Raw genomic sequence first — 12237 nt, forward strand, 5'->3', positions numbered from 1 at the left:
ACTCTATGATATTATATTTACCACTGTTACTGCTTATACAATTAATACAAACATGGAAGCAAGGGCTTTCGGGTATTTCTTACCATTTGTATAAGAAAGACACGTTTTTAAAAAAGGTTGTTGTTTTATTGTTGTTTTAAATTAAGCACAAAGCTACTCAATGGGCTATCTGTGCTCTGCTCACCACGGGTATCGAAACCCGATTTTGAGCGTTGTAAATCCCCAGACATACCGCTGAACCACTGGGGGGCTTTTAGAAAAGTAAAAAAACTAGACATACTTTACCTGTCACAATAATACAGTTACGCCATGAAACAATGGACTGGCGAAGTAACACCTAGAGCTAAGCTGACAAAATTTTATCGACTAGATTCAGCATTGTTGACATTGAACTTCAGAAAAATAAAAAAAATTGTAAATAAAGAAGATACACTCCAAAAGACTGTGTGGGGTATACTATATGTTTTTGTTTGGAATTTTGCAGAAAGCTACTCGAGGGCTATTTGTGCTAACCGTCCCTAATTTAGCATTTGAAGACTAGAGGGAAGGCAGCTAGTCATCACCACCCACCGCCAAATCTTAGACGACTCTTTTACCTACGAATAGTGGGATTAACCGTTACATTATTACGCCCCAACGGCGGAAAGGGCGAGCATGTTTGGCGCGATGGGGATGCGAACCAGCGACCCTCAGATTACGAGTCGCACGCCTTAACACGCTTGGCCATACCGAGCCTATACTACATGTACTTAAGTAAAATAAAAATATGTATTGGATAGTTTTAAATTTAATTTTGCTTTTCTTTAAATACGAGACATTTTGTACGTATTTACATCACCAAATGTGTTTACCCAAAGTATAATTATCGTTATTTTATGTTTATGCTAGAAGGTGTGCATTTACTCTCTCTTGTATTTTATAATTTAAAATATAATGTAAAAACTAAATACGTTAAAATTCTCAGATGGCGCTTTCATGGCCTTGTTGGCTTTCTACTCTTGTGATGACTTCATATAGGAAGTTAAAGTATTATACGCTAAACTCCAATTTTGCAAATTAATTAAATTTAGAAGGGCCTTGTGTTTTGGGAAGGGAGAAAAAATTTATTAGTATTTTTATGGTTGTGCAGAACTATCGTTTGATAATGTTTTAATATGAAGGATGTTGCAAACAAATTACTTCAATTTTGAAATTATTAAGGACAAATAGTTTTGAACATTGTGACTCGGTATCAGCGTGAAGTTGAAGTCTGAAAATTTTACTTAGTTATTACAAAATATTGTCCATTCATAACCCAAACAAGAAATACGACAGTCTAGAAAGGTAACTTATTGAATAAGAATAAGTAAGTTATGGTTGTTGAACATAAGCCTACTTTTATTCCATTACTCATTTTACATTTTTAGTTTTATTAAGTAGGACTACAGTTTACAAAGTAAAGTATACTACGAATAGTTTACAATCACAGGCTTAATATTACAACTACTAGTGGTAATACTGATAGTAATACTATTGCACTAATAGTACTAGTACAAAATTATTTAACTTAAGCCTAAGACTCGTAAGTAAGAAAGTGATTCTTTATTTTGAAAGTGCATGTATAACTATTATTAATGTCAATATATTATTAAAACTCAAATTGTGTTCAACACTTCCCTTTGTTATATTTTAAAACAACCTTAATCTATAAAGTGCCATGATTATCAGTTTTACTGTTAATCACTTAATTATCAAGTTATCAATGTGCATGAAATGTTGTAGTTAACATTAGTTTTCTATTCAAAGCTGTCTTTTCACACACTTTGGAAAAATAAAAATGTAAATCTACCTGTTATTTTTCAGCAAAATGTAAATTACTCTTTCAGTTTCAAACATCTGTGTAACTTGTGAAGTGCTGGCCTCCACTGCTGTTGATGGAAATTCATTCAGTTAATCAGTCGTACTGATAAAACTGTCTTGATTTGAACTTAGCCCATCTTTTCAAACCTTGGCTCATTGGAATAAATAGCAGCTATTTAGCTAGTTGAGAAAAAGCTGGTGACTATTGTAAATCACTAAATGAAGTCTAGTCAAACTTAATGACAAAATGGGATACCTTAGGGTTCATTGTTAGGACTGTTGCTTATTTAATTTACATCTGTGACATAGATGAAGAAATGGTCAGTAAATTACTTAAAACTGTGGGTGGTATTAAGGTCTTAGGTGTTGCTGGTGTGTGAAGGATGATGCTTCACAAAAGTTGGGCAAATAAATGACAGCTGGTTTTTATATGTAAGTTAATGAATGGGGATTATTCTAATTTGAATTATAAGTGTAGTTTTGATAAGAATAATCTAAAGAGTTTTATGGAAGAAAGATATTTTGGTAATCTTGTTAATTCAAGAAGAATGCTGTTGCTTATGGTAAGGTAAATAGCATTTTAGGTTGTATAAGGGGGTCCCAGAGAATTATAGTTCTTAGACACAAAAGTGTATGAATGCAAAATCTTAGTTGTGAATATAAAAAATCTTGCATAAACAAAATACTAATTATTCCACAACAAAAAATTTCAGGACTAATATATGCTGAATTTTTATGACTTATTTTAAGGCAACTATTTCTACTAGTTGCAAATCTGCTTTAAAAATTGTGGCTAGTGAGCAAATGTTAAAACTTAAAAATGGAAAGTTGGTTCAAATTGGCTGGACCAATAAGGATCAGTGATTCATCAAACAGTAGCTGTCTTTATATTCTACTTTAGTCTGTTTTGTTTCTTTGAATCCAGAAGCATTTACTATTTGAAAACAAATAAAATTTGTAAAATATTTAAAATTATTTTCAGCTATTGAACGTGCAGAAACAAGGCCATGCAATAAAGTTTGTGGTATGGATTATGTAGTGCATAAACTGATACATAGATATGTCTGCCCAAGTTGAACTGCTAGCAGATAGAAAAATGAATGGGAAGTCTAAACAGGCTACACATTGGCCTGAGAAGTTGCTTTATGTTATATCAGGCGTGAATGGACAATATGTTGTCCTTACAAGTTTACTGTAAGTCATATCATTTGGGAGGCTGGAATGTAAGAACATATGCTACAATAATCTATAGTAAAAAGTAGTATTAATGAAAGATCAGTTACACTGTAACATGACATAGAATGGATGAAAGTTACTAGTATGTATCTGTCAGTCATGGTATTTCAAGGTTACAGCCAATCTAATTACAAAATTTCTTCAGTACTTTCATAGGTAGATAGGTAAGCTCATTTTTCATTTTTAATATTTGGTTGTGGACAGTTTTAATTTCATTTATCCTTATAATAGGAATCCACATCTATGAGTTTGAAAGTGATGGAGTTTTTGGGACTTTTATCTTACCTTGATACAGGTGTCATGTAGTATCAGGCTATCATATGAAACAATAATATACTAACATTTTTAACACTATTCTAGTGGAAAGGTCATGTGGAATGAAAGGTCAATTTACAAGAAGGATTTTTAATTGTTTTCATTAATTATTAACAAGATAATTGAACATGCAGTGTAAATCTACCAATTTGTGAGTGTTGTAGCAAATGGTGTGTGAATATTTTGTTTTCATTATTTAACAAAATTGCAAAAACTCCCTAGTTGTATCAATAAAAATGGATCCAAGTCTAAAGAGGGGATAATCCATGGTATGTAGTTTGGTGCTTAAGCTGTATTTTGAGTATTGTGTTCTATCTTAAGTTCTTTACCTCAGGAAGGACACTGAATTGGTGGAAAGGGTTAAGAGAAGCACTATTAAGATGACACTTTGGGTGGAAAGATTGTCTTGCAAGGATGAGTTAGGTTAAGATCTCAACTTTTTTCTTGAAATAAAAAGAGTTATAAGGGTTCTAATTGAGTTATTTAAAACTGTTAAGGGAATTGATAGTTTGATACATCATTTTTTTATATTTAATGGTGAGATTAGGGTAGATAACTAAGTTCTGGCAGGGTAAGAGTCATCTTTGGCTAAAACAGTTTGTTTTTCTAAAAGTGTAGTTGACTTTTGGAATGGCTTGCCTTTAAAGGCTGTCAGTCAGTTTTGTTTTTTGTTTTTAATTTAATAGCTGGAACAGTCTAGATACATGAACAGGTTCGTTGTAATTTATAAATATTGTATCATGCCCACTAACATTTTCCTTACTGTAATCTTTGATGTCCACAAATTTGATTGGATGTAATTTACATTCTACATATAAACCCATACCTCCCTCTATTTTTAGTAATTTATTCTTAAGTAACATTTAACTTCCAAGCAATTCCTGTAACCAAAATTTTCTTCATATAACAGTTTCAGATATTCCTATTATACCAAAACTCTCCATTCCTGTTGGTACTTTGAGGCTGCTTATTGTATTTCCTATACTTCTAGCAATACAATAGTAACAATTTTAGCATACCCTTGAAACTACGTCTGTACTTTGTTTCCATACTATACTTTTCTCTAAGTAGTATTTTTTGTGCATTTTAACAAAAGATTTTATTAAGCTTATTTTATCAGGCTGTAGAATTTCTGTATTTTATGGGAGTAAGACTGACTGATCTATGATTTCTTGGCAAGTTATAACTACTGCTATCTGATCATCAGGCATATCCACTCTATATAGACCTGTCAAAAATGAGACAATTTCATACATCTGATCTTTGAACTCATAGAATTAGAAAATCCATGTTTGGTTTTGGGACTGTATGTACTTTTAATCTTAGTGCTTATCAAATTAGTGAATAGTTAGTATGTAATAGTAGTAACAAGCACTTAGCAGATTAAGGAAAGTAAGATTTACAGATTTAGGACCACTTATAAATGCTGACTTCTGAATATTATCAATCTTATGAGCTCCCATTTTTAGTTATTATTGTTGATATTGAATTATTAAGATTCTGCAACTTTGCTGAAATTTTTAAAAATACATGCATTATATTTTGAAAAAGATGTCACTTTTTTTTTTAATTTTATTAAAATGATTTGCTCAGAAAGCCCTAACATATTTGGAAGGTAAAATAAATGATTTGAAATATTTTAAATGCTGAACTATGTGGCTGCCTTTAATAAATAATCTAACCATAAAGTCCTATTCATCTGTTAAGGTATTGTTGGCTTTTGAGAATGCATCTCATACTTTCATGGTTGGGACAAACTGTGTGTAAAAGAAAGATTATTTTGATAACGTATTACAGACACCCTTAATTATGGCTCTGAGGTCATATATGTGGCAGCTGTACTCTTCCTGTTTTTCTATATATCTGGCTGCATGAGTATATACAACAGGAAGAAGAGTGCATGTTTGTCTTGGAATGATACCTTTATAGCTCTGCTGTTTAAATATTATAGTGTTAATCTTTTTCTTTTGCTTGTCAGAGTTTGGGTCAACAAGTGGATACCTATGAAAATTCCTGGATCCAAACATTATTATAATTTGGAAAGTGCAGCATAGCACTGATTTCCTATGAAGACTTGTTTTATACATGCTTTCTGGAGAGAAAATACTGATTAAAAACAAACATACAAATAAGATCCATTGATTTATTAAATATTTTGCTAATGTGTGAAATATTCATCCTGTAATGACTTTTTGTCATATAGTATCTCAGTCTGTCATAAAAGTTAATGAAACATATAGAAAATATGAAGTAGTGAAGCTTTCATAACATTCTTACATTCTGCTGCTATTAGAAGGAACAATGTATTACTAATTGGTATCCAATAATATGTGGTGCCTTACAGCTATTATCATGTCTTGTCTCTTGTAAGAGGGATATATGTATATATATTTGTTGCATTTTTTATCTTAATCTTTGTGAAATGTTGATCTACTTCAGTGGCACATGCTTTCATTAATTTTTTTTATAAATAGTTAGAGCTGGGTGTTTAGTAATAGTTGCTACTTGATTATAATTTTATTAGTAGTTTTGCACACCGTGCCCCCTACAACAATTAGAGGTAAAAAAATGTAGTCATCATAACACTTTCAACCATTGTATTAATTTTAAGAACCACAGGTATATTAATTCCATGTTGGTAAATAGAAAGACAAAGAGAATAAAATAGATAAATCTGCAGGATCAGACAAGGTTTTTGCAGGGTTTTAAAGGAGGTCAAAGGTATGCAAGTCTCTCATTCATTATTGTTTGGTCTGTAACCTGTGGGTAAATGCCTGATGACTGGACAGTTTTGTAATGTGATAATTTTAAATTTATAGGAAGTTGTAGTCTGTATTCTTTCTTATGTAGTGGGAAGAAATCTATAGAGTCTGATAAAACTCCTTGTGCTAAATTATTTAGAGAAATTTGATGCTATAAAAGATTGTCAGCATGGATGTATGAAAAGGAAATTGTTACCTGAGAGGGACCAAAGGCTTCCTAGAGGGGTGACTTGTTTTAACCATTTGCACCACTTACAGTAATGTTATGTCTGTCAGTCAGTAGACACTAAGATGACATTTCATAAGAGATGCTGAACATTGCAGTTTATACTGTTGTGATGTCATTGAAATGTATGCTTACCATGAATTATGAGAATAATTGTGCACTCTGTAGACTATACACAGCATGATGTGAACTTCAAAAGCAAGAAATAAAAATATTTCTTGCCATTAATTTTGATTTTATTTAGTTTTGAAGCAGAACACTTTGGGGTACATTTAGTTGTTTTTTTAAGGATGTTACTTGTTATCTAGATAATGAAAATGACATAGAGAAATAAAATTTTGTTACTCGTAATTTTGGTGTTATTTACTCTTGAAGCAGAACATTTTCAGAATCCTGCACAAGTACATTTAGTTAATGTTTTTTTTTTTTAAGAATGTTAATTGTTATCTAGATAGTGAAATAAGTGTGGACTTGGTGTACATAAATTTTGGAAAGATTTTGATAATTTTCCATATAGAAGATTAGCTTAGAAAATCACAGTAGTTTGTATTGGAGAATGACTTTTTGGTTGGATTTTAAGGTGGTTGGAAGAGAAAGAGAGAAAGCAAACAGTTGTCATATGATGAAACAATATATTCTAAGTTTTATATGTAAGAAAATTTAACTTAAATAGCTATACTCATTACTGGGTTGATTTTTAGTTTGGTCTTAGTAAGTACATAATCTTGCTCTGGTTTAAGATTGTCAAACTGGACCCTTGTTGCTATTGAAATGCTTCAAGGGTCAGCAGTTGAACCTTTGCATTTTCTTATTTGTGTTAATATTGATAGGAACATAGTCACTAAATTAGTAAAGTTTGCTAATGACATTAAAGTTATGGGTGTTTCAGTCTGTATAAAGGATATTGAGATATTATAGAATGATTTAAATCTATTGTTAAGCTGAACATATTTGACAAAATAAGTGTATAATGTTTTATGTTATTGTGTGTTGAATCACGCATTGTAATATAGACATGAACTGGTACTTACCCTGGCCATTTGTAATTTATATCTTCAGATTTTTGAATCAAAAATATAGTAGTCGAAATTAGCCTGCAATTCAAATATGAATTAAAGAAAATGAAACACTAATAAATACTGCCTGAAGTTTATTTAATTATTAGTTAATATCTAGTACTTTTCAGTTCATGAAAAGTCAGTTAACTTGTACTAAAATGATAACTTGTTCAAACATCTTTTATTTGTTTATTGGTTTAACTCTTTTATGAGCTAATTACAATTTTTAGTTTACCAAACAAGTTTAAAATAACATAAATATTTGTTGTCTGACATGAGAATTGATCAGGTATCTTTGATATAGTAATTATACTCATTTTCTTTATTGTTTAAAGAACATAATTTGTGCTGCCTGACCACGTGGCATTCTTTTTAATAAAACATACTCTTATTAGTTAATCGTACTGAATAGTTTGGTATTATAACTTGTTTGATTAGTTTAATGAAACAATGGTAGCATGTTTGTACAATAGATCATGAAAATGTTGCTGGACAGTTAGTAAAATTTACTGATTAATTAATCATCAGACTCATTAATTTATTACATTCAGCTAATTAATTATTCTCACAAGATTAAACTACCTATTTTTTATTTGTTTTGGGTTTGGTAAGGAATTTTTGATCTGTGATTTTTTTTAATATGATAAAGATTATCAGGTACAATAATTCAGGAGTAAATTACTTCTAAACTTTTGTTTAAGAGAAAGTATCATATATACAATTTAATACATTTTGAAACCAGTAACAAGCTGAAAATGCAACTGGCCATTCCATGCCAACTCACCTTGGGCTTCCTAGTTCATGTCAGATTTTCTTGAAAACAATTAAGCAAAAACTTCATTCTGACTTAAGCCACAGCTTTAGGATTTTACATGGTTGAATAAATGAAAAAAAGTTTTTGTTTGAATTTTTTCAAGGAAATGTATGACATGAACTGGGAAAAGTTATTTTTTCTGGGTGAGTTGGCATGGAATGACCCAACTAATATTGCTCCATGGATTGCTCTCTTAAAATTATAAATATACAACAAACTGTGTTGGTGAAAATAAATATTACTTGGTCAAACTTTTCTGGCAGTTAATTTTTTTTAGTATATTTGAAGAAAATGTTTAATATAGATTCTCCATCTAGCTAGCTTTATTTTATCTGATCATCAGTATTGATCAAGTTTTTTTATGTAGTGTATGTAGTGTGAAAAAGTTACTTTTAAACAATTGAAGATGTGTTCAATTAACATGACATCTGATGTAGGCCTATAACTGAATCTAGTCATGTTTTTAGTTTTATATACAAGTGGTTTTCTAAGGTAATAAAATAATTCAAACTAATCTAAAAGGTTCCTTGAAAATGTAATTAAATAACAAAATAACACTGTGTATCAGTTGGTGAAAACACTGGTAAATGGAACAAACTATTAGAATCAAAATTAGGGGAATTAGATACCAACAAAAAACAATGTGAGAAAAAAAAGACTTATATTGAAGCTATGGTTTTCTTTAACCTGTTGACAGCTGCTACTTTAAATACATGCAAAATTTTTCCAGCTATGCACTATATAGGGCATGCTTGCATTCAAATGCAGGAGGTGGACTGTACCTTATATAGTGAATCAACAGTCAGTGGTTTGTATGTTAAGTACCCTTATTGTTTAAATTATAATGTACTTTGTGTCATTGCTTATGAAACAAAAATACTAAATATAAAGTGACTAGTGAGATTACAAGCTTGTTTAGAATAACATAAGTTACACACACTTAATTCTTTTGATAGAGCTTGGAGCTTTATATGAACACAACTATTATAATTATTGATGTGATCAGTTACTTTTTGATGAACATAATGTACATGTGCAGATAACCTAGTTGCTTTGCAGCATAAAATGCCAAACCCACCCATCCAGAATGTACACAACTACATTTAAGCTTTAGGCTTATCTTTGCTGCACTGAAGGACAATAAACTTAACAGTGCATTTCATGTCACTTAAATAACAAAGCTACTATATATATACATAAACATTGATTACAAGTGAAATATAATTACAAATCTAATTAGAAAGGAGTTCAGAGGAGGGCTGCAAGAATGTTTTCAGAAATAGAATAATTATGTTAAAACCCATACAAGCCAAGTTTAGAATACATTTTTATTTCAAGTGGGTTTCCCATCATCATACAGTCAAGTCTTTCTCAGGGCCCATTGTCCTTGATTTTGAACCTCCTTTATCATCATCTTGAGGATTTTTACTTGGTGGCTAGACAATGCCAATATTACTCTTTGTGTTCTATTATCACATCTAGCCTGAAACTCCATTTATTCTCAATTTCTTGTTTAGGTTGGACTGCATTTTTGAACAAAATAATGTCTTCTGGTATTTGGGTATGGGAAGAGAATTGTTAACTTCACACCAATGTGCTCCATTGAAATTCATATTGTTCATTGAGCATGTTCCCATATCCTATCTTTTCTGGTCTATCAGTTGGTCGTGACCTACTTTGACAATAACACAGTTTATCTTGATCACTTTAGAACTCTACTTTTGGGTATTGGACCTTCTTTTCTGGGTTTTTTGTCATCAAGCTCATCTTATCTCTTTTCATGTCTTTAAATCTAGTGGTAGTCTTCCCATCTCAGTTCTGACCATGTTCTGCACAGGGTGAAGTCACTTCACCTACAGGATTTTTTCTGGTTTTTCCCTTGGTCATATGTATCTTTTGTGGATGCCTTTGCCATTCCCCTCAACTTCATACTTTATTTTTTTTGGTTCCCAGTTCCCTATCATTCAACTCTAGTTGTCAGTGTTCTCAACCAGGGCTGATCTTACCTTTGGCTGTATACCTCATCTTCTCTTCCTTCAGGTCCTTATCATGCTAAACATCACTCTTTATTAGGTTCTTTTGGTAGTGACTCTTTGCCAGCCCAGCCCTGGTTTCTGCTTCTTCTTCTATCCAGTGTCCATTCTCTTTTGCTTGTCATTACCAGTTCTCAGTCATCACTGATATGGTGTACTTTGGAGAATTTGTCACTGACTGAACTTCTCACAGTATTGTGAGAAGTAGGGTAGTGATGATACTGTCACTGCTCAAACAGCTAGTGTGCCTTCCTTATGCAGCCTGAGACTGTCCAATTGAGTTGAGGTAGGCACACCTTATATGGTCTCATCACCCCTAACACTGTACATGTTGACCTGCTGATTGCTTTTGTGCAAGTGCTTGAATGGTCATGTTCTCATTCCACTTATTCCTGTGGCACTTGGGTTTATTTGCCTCTCCTCCCACTTATGTTCCATGTAAAGAGTATACCCTGGTTGAGATGAGGTGCTTTTTCCGATAGGTGTGCACTTGTGGAATTCCTGCCATTAGGTTTCACTTTTCTTGGGCTTTCCCTTTCAGCAATTTCTGAAGGGAGCTTATGTAGGTTTAATTTTGTACCAATCTTTGCACCAATTTAAATGAAATTATAGCTACACTTTATGAAGAAGTGAGGTATCTCAGTAGATAACATTTCCCTAATCTGAGTATGTATTTCCAGTAGATACTCATCTAATTGCACATTCCCATCCAATCTCTCTTCTTCCAGTGAAGTTTCTTTTGGCCTCTTTGGAGTGAAATTATTTTGAGTGAAAATGCTTAAGGGAGGTTACTGTGTAAGAAGATTGTATCACCCTTCTATTAGTGAAAGGCTATTGTTGCATGATGTCATCATGTATCAGTGCAGCTCATGTAAATGATGTGTATTTTAGGTGGGAATTAGCTCAAGGCTAGGAGCATGCAAATCTCATAAGCAGACACACAAGAATTAAAGCTATTCTTTTTGTGGAGTTAACTATTGTAAATACATTTTTATATTATGAAAATATTACATTTGAATAGCTTTAACTATATTTACTACCATCAAAACTCTTCAAAGGCCACCTTCAAATGCTAGTGTCAAACAGTTGTATGGAAACATTTATGAAGATTGAAGCATTTATGGTATGTGGAAAATGCACAAAAATGATCATACTTATGTGCATCAGAAAATATGTGAATATACAATAACTAATGTCATTGATTTCTGGTGTGATTTTTGTAGGCAATAATATACTTGTATACTTTTAATTATTTGATTCCATGTTTTTTGTGACCAATTATAACTGAGTATTAGGGGAACTCTTTTGTATTTACAAAAGAAATATAAGGAAAAACCTTTACTACATCAAAATGTAATGAAATAACATTTTTTGATACGTGAGTAGATTTTGCTATAAACATGAATCGCTGATAATCAGTCATAAGCAATTGATTTGGCTGTGAAAGTGTTACTTTTTAATTTTTTATTTTGAACTCTTAGTGATGCCTTTATGAATGTAAATAGACATCATTAAGAGTTCAAAATGAAAAATAATAAAATTTTATATTGCAAGTAACAAAAGGAAATAATAAAATGTCACTGTACAATGAAACTGGGCTGATGAATTAATACCTCATATTTGTAAACTTCTGTCTTTCAGGCTGTGGTATTGACTATTTCATGAAAATGGCTGAGGTTGATCCTGAAACATTGTTAGAATGGCTAAATATGGGCCAAGGGGATGAAAGAGAAATGCAACTTATTGCTTTAGAACAATTATGTATGTTGCTTTTAATGTCTGACAATGTTGATAGATGTTTTGAAAGGTAAGATTTTCTGTATTCTTCACAAAAATATTTTAAGCAAAGATATTAAAAATTGTATATGCAATTTGTATCTATCACTAAATGTAATATAAAACTTGTACATTGTAAATCTCTTAAATCATTTAAATTTCATAATAATGGTGAGAA

The 12237-nt window shown here is 31.6% G+C and overlaps 1 protein-coding gene across 1 annotated transcript in view; it reads left to right on the forward strand.

The window, feature by feature from the left end:
* Positions 1 to 977: 977 nt before the first annotated feature.
* The window catches only part of Ufd4 (ubiquitin fusion-degradation 4-like), a 129368-nt gene continuing 118108 nt past the window's right edge, over positions 978 to 12237 (forward strand). Inside the window, 2 exon segments of the mRNA XM_076503519.1 lie at positions 978 to 1323; positions 11925 to 12090. Of these exon segments, the coding sequence (XP_076359634.1) occupies positions 11945 to 12090 (146 nt within the window). The 5' untranslated portion in view covers positions 978 to 1323; positions 11925 to 11944.

Source organism: Tachypleus tridentatus, chromosome 6 (assembly GCF_004210375.1).
Source record: "Tachypleus tridentatus isolate NWPU-2018 chromosome 6, ASM421037v1, whole genome shotgun sequence".
NCBI lineage: Eukaryota > Metazoa > Arthropoda > Merostomata > Xiphosura > Limulidae > Tachypleus > Tachypleus tridentatus.